Source organism: Mus pahari, chromosome 8 (genome assembly GCF_900095145.1).
Source record: "Mus pahari chromosome 8, PAHARI_EIJ_v1.1, whole genome shotgun sequence".
In the NCBI taxonomy this organism is placed as follows: domain Eukaryota; kingdom Metazoa; phylum Chordata; class Mammalia; order Rodentia; family Muridae; genus Mus; species Mus pahari.
In genome coordinates this window covers 22,093,884-22,097,477 of record NC_034597.1, presented here as the reverse complement: position 1 = coordinate 22,097,477, position 3,594 = coordinate 22,093,884, and the positions used below count along the sequence as shown (strand labels likewise).

Here is a 3,594-nt window from a genome sequence, read left to right as displayed (position 1 = left end):
CCAAAAGTTAGCCTTCCCAGTCATTCTAGGTGGCATCTCCAAGAAAAATGAAGAGCTTTTGTCTTAATCAGAGTGGACAGTGTTCCTGAGTCTCGTCAGGAATCTGTCCAGGGCCTCTACCCAGGTGTGCACACAAGAGCAAACCCCTTTAATTCCACTGCATTTCTGTACCATCAATCAACCCCTCTCCATCCCCACCTCCTGCAGACTCTTCCATGCCCTGATAGGCACTATCTATTCCTGACTTTAGCCTCCACACAGAAGGGAGAATATTCAGCATTTTTCTTTGTGTGTCTAACTTATTTCACTTATCATAACACCCCAAGTTCTATCCATGATACTACAAACCTCAAACCTCCATTCCACAGGTAACAACTTACTCTGAGCCACTCTCATACGCTCACTGCACATTTGTGTACTTCCTTCCATGTTTGTGCAAGCCTTTCATTAATTGTTTAAAACTGTTTTCTTTTTAATTTATTTAAAAACAAAAAACAAAAAATTGTGACACTGTGGACTGAACCCCAAGATTGCACAAATGCCGCAACACTGAGTTGTAACTTGTTTTTTACTTTTTGAGATAAATTCACAAACAGAATTCACCTGGTGGCCTACTGTTTAGTGGCTTCAGTACAGTCTGTATGAAATCATCAACATCAATTCTAGACATGTGGAATCCCATAGGAAGAACAATATCAACTAACCAGACACCCAGAGCTCTCAGGGACTAAACCACCAGCTAAAGAGTACACATGGAGAGACCCCATGGCTCCAGCTACGCATGTAGCAGAGGATGGCCTCATCTGGCATCAGTGGGAGGGGAAGCCCTTGGTCCTGTGGAGGCTTGATGCCCCAGCATAGGAAGGTGAGGTGGGAGTGGGTGAGCGGGTGGAGAAGCACCCTCGGAGCGGCAAAGGGATGGAGGAAGAGGGGGGATTTGTGGGAGGAAAACCAGAAAGGGGGATATAATTTAAAATGTAAATGAATAAAATGACTAATTAAAAAAAAGTCTTCTCCAAAGGGGGGAAAATTTTTTAATCAAACTCAAAACTGTAATTAACTATTGTAAGCATACAATTGGGTGGTAGTTAGTATTTTCAAATGACATGCAGCTATCAGCTCTGCAACATCTCAAAACTTCCCCTTTCATTACAAAGTTATGGAAATTCATCAAATGTTCTGGAATCTTGGCTGTACACACATTAAACATATTTTGCCAATACGATGGCTTAGTGTCTCTCTCTTTAATGGCAATGTTGAGAACTACAGCTTCCCTTGGCCTTAGTGTCCTGTTGCCGTGAGTATTTCTGGGTCCTCCCTAGAAACCTGTGCTTGCCTGAGGTCTGGAGACGACTGCTTTCTTCTAGAAGCTCTATAGTTCTCATTCTCACAAAAGGCACCCATGGTAGCTCTAAAGCTGGGGTCTGGATATTGTATGCGCTATGAGCCACAGAGTCTGGCTAGCCACTGTTACTGGGACCACCTTAAACTTAGCTCTCTCTTCACCATTTGTCACCCTTGTTAAAGTCATTTGATCATGCAAATGCCACTCTATTTCCAGATCCTGTTTCAACCCCTTGTTTTACTCTGCTACTCTTTAATACTAGAATCTTTCAATGATTATAGTTTCCTCTTGTCGTTACAAAAGTAGGTCCTTCAACTTTATTTTTGTTGCTTCTTTTTTTCAGGATTAAAAAAGCTTGGTTATTCTAAATACTGGTTATTTTTCTTTAAATTTAAGACTATGGAGACAAACTACAGCTGGCATAGTGGTCTATGCCTATTATCCCAGTAACTGGAAGGCTGAGTAAAGTGGACAGAAAGCTGGGGGCAAGCCAAGGCTATCCTGTGAGTTCTAGGCCAGTCAGGGCCACACAGAAAGGCTGTTTCAGAGCAAGAGCTGGGTATGGTACTGCATACCTAGGCTACATGATAAGACCTTGTTTCAAAAAAACAAAAAGGCAGACCAAACCAACAAAGCCCCCAAAACTAACCTCCCAATATTCCCATCCCTCCCTCCACACACACAAAGAAAAGCTGGACTTGGGATGTAGCTTAGAGACGGGATGCTTGCCAAGCAAGCATGAAGTCTTAGGTTCAATACCTAATACCTCACCGGGGAGGGAGGGAGGGAGGTGGAAGAGGGAAGGGGGGAGATAATTTTAGTTATGTAGTAAAATAATATAAAAATCCAATATAATTTTCTGCAAAAATAAATTCCTCATTGGTCCTTCCATTTTTAAAGATTTTTTAAAAATAAGATACAATAAAACAACAAGAACAGAATAAATGAGATCATATGACCCATAGTAAATCTATCATCTGAGCCTTTACCGAAGAAGTTTGTGCTTCTGCTAACATGAATGTCTCTGCAAGACATAACATGGTAATGTTATGGCTAACACATTTAAAAGCCATCACTCACTGTATTTGGTCTTTGTAAGGACAGAACAGTTCTCAGAACATGTATCCAGAACCATGCGTGGACCAAAGAGGTTGGGACAACATTCCAGCTTGATACATGTTTGCCGGCAGAATTCAGTCACTCGGTCCGCTGTTCTCACTATCTCAACAGTAGCTCGGTAACTCTTTCCTTTATATCTACAATTAGAAAACATCAGATGCCAAACTTATCCCACCAGTGATAACTGAGGAAAACTGATCAGAAGAGGGCTGGAAACTGCTTTGTCTAAAATAGTTTGAGAATTCTTTTTAAATGGTTTATTTATTTTTATTCAATATGCATTTGTGTTTTGCCTACGTGGTATGTTATCTGTGATGGTGTTGGACCCCCATGGAACTGGAATTGCAGACAGCTGTAAGGTGATATATGGATTCTGGGAATTGAACCAGGGTTCTCTGGAAGAGCGGCCAGTGCTCTTCACTGCTGAGCCATCTCTCCAACCCTCACAGTTTGAGAATTCTTAAGTTCTGCAGTCTGTACTTAAATCTGGTATGCTATAGTAAACAAAAATTCAGTTATTAAACAAGACAAAGGCCCAGCTTTCTGTTCTAGGTTAAAGTGTGCATTTGTGCACTTCCTTAGTCACCTGCTTAAGCCAACAAGCAACTCCCAGGGGCCTCAGCATGCCAGGGAAGCACTCACCACTAAGCTCTGCTCCCCTGTCTTCAAGAATTTTAAATACTACTTTTACTAACTACTATAAAAGCACCTTTTTCATTCAATCTACCTTTATCCCCCGTCAGTGATCCTCAGAGACTGGCTTGAGGACAATATGACAAGGCAACTGCCATCTATCCACAAAAAAGTTCAAGTCAGAAAGCAATAGTAAGTGTTCATAAATTTTCACAGAAGTTTTAAAACATAATTTTATATATCTTCACGCTAATAAAATTGTTCTTGTATTTAAGATCTTTAAGATTTTTTTAAAGATTTCTTTATTATTATATCCAAGTACACTGCAGCTGTCTTCAGACACCCAGAAGAGGGTATCAGATCTCATTATGGATGGTTGTGAGCCACCATGTGGTTGCTGGGATTTGAACTCAGGACCTTTGGAAGAGCAGTCAGTGCTCTTAACCACTGAACCATCTCTTCAGCCCGGTTGATGTATTTTTAAGGAAGAAGACCAC

General features: G+C 41.0%; 1 protein-coding gene across 6 annotated transcripts in view; it reads right to left on the bottom strand.

The window, feature by feature from the left end:
* Positions 1-3,594, bottom strand: part of Sfmbt1 (Scm like with four mbt domains 1) — a 94,766-nt gene that overhangs the window by 4,590 nt on the left and 86,582 nt on the right. For all 6 annotated transcript variants that reach the window (XM_021203208.2, XM_029541540.1, XM_021203207.2 and 3 more), the window contains one exon: positions 2,426-2,601. In XM_021203208.2, coding sequence (XP_021058867.1) covers positions 2,426-2,601 — 176 coding nt within the window. The remainder of the gene's footprint in view (positions 1-2,425; positions 2,602-3,594) is intronic.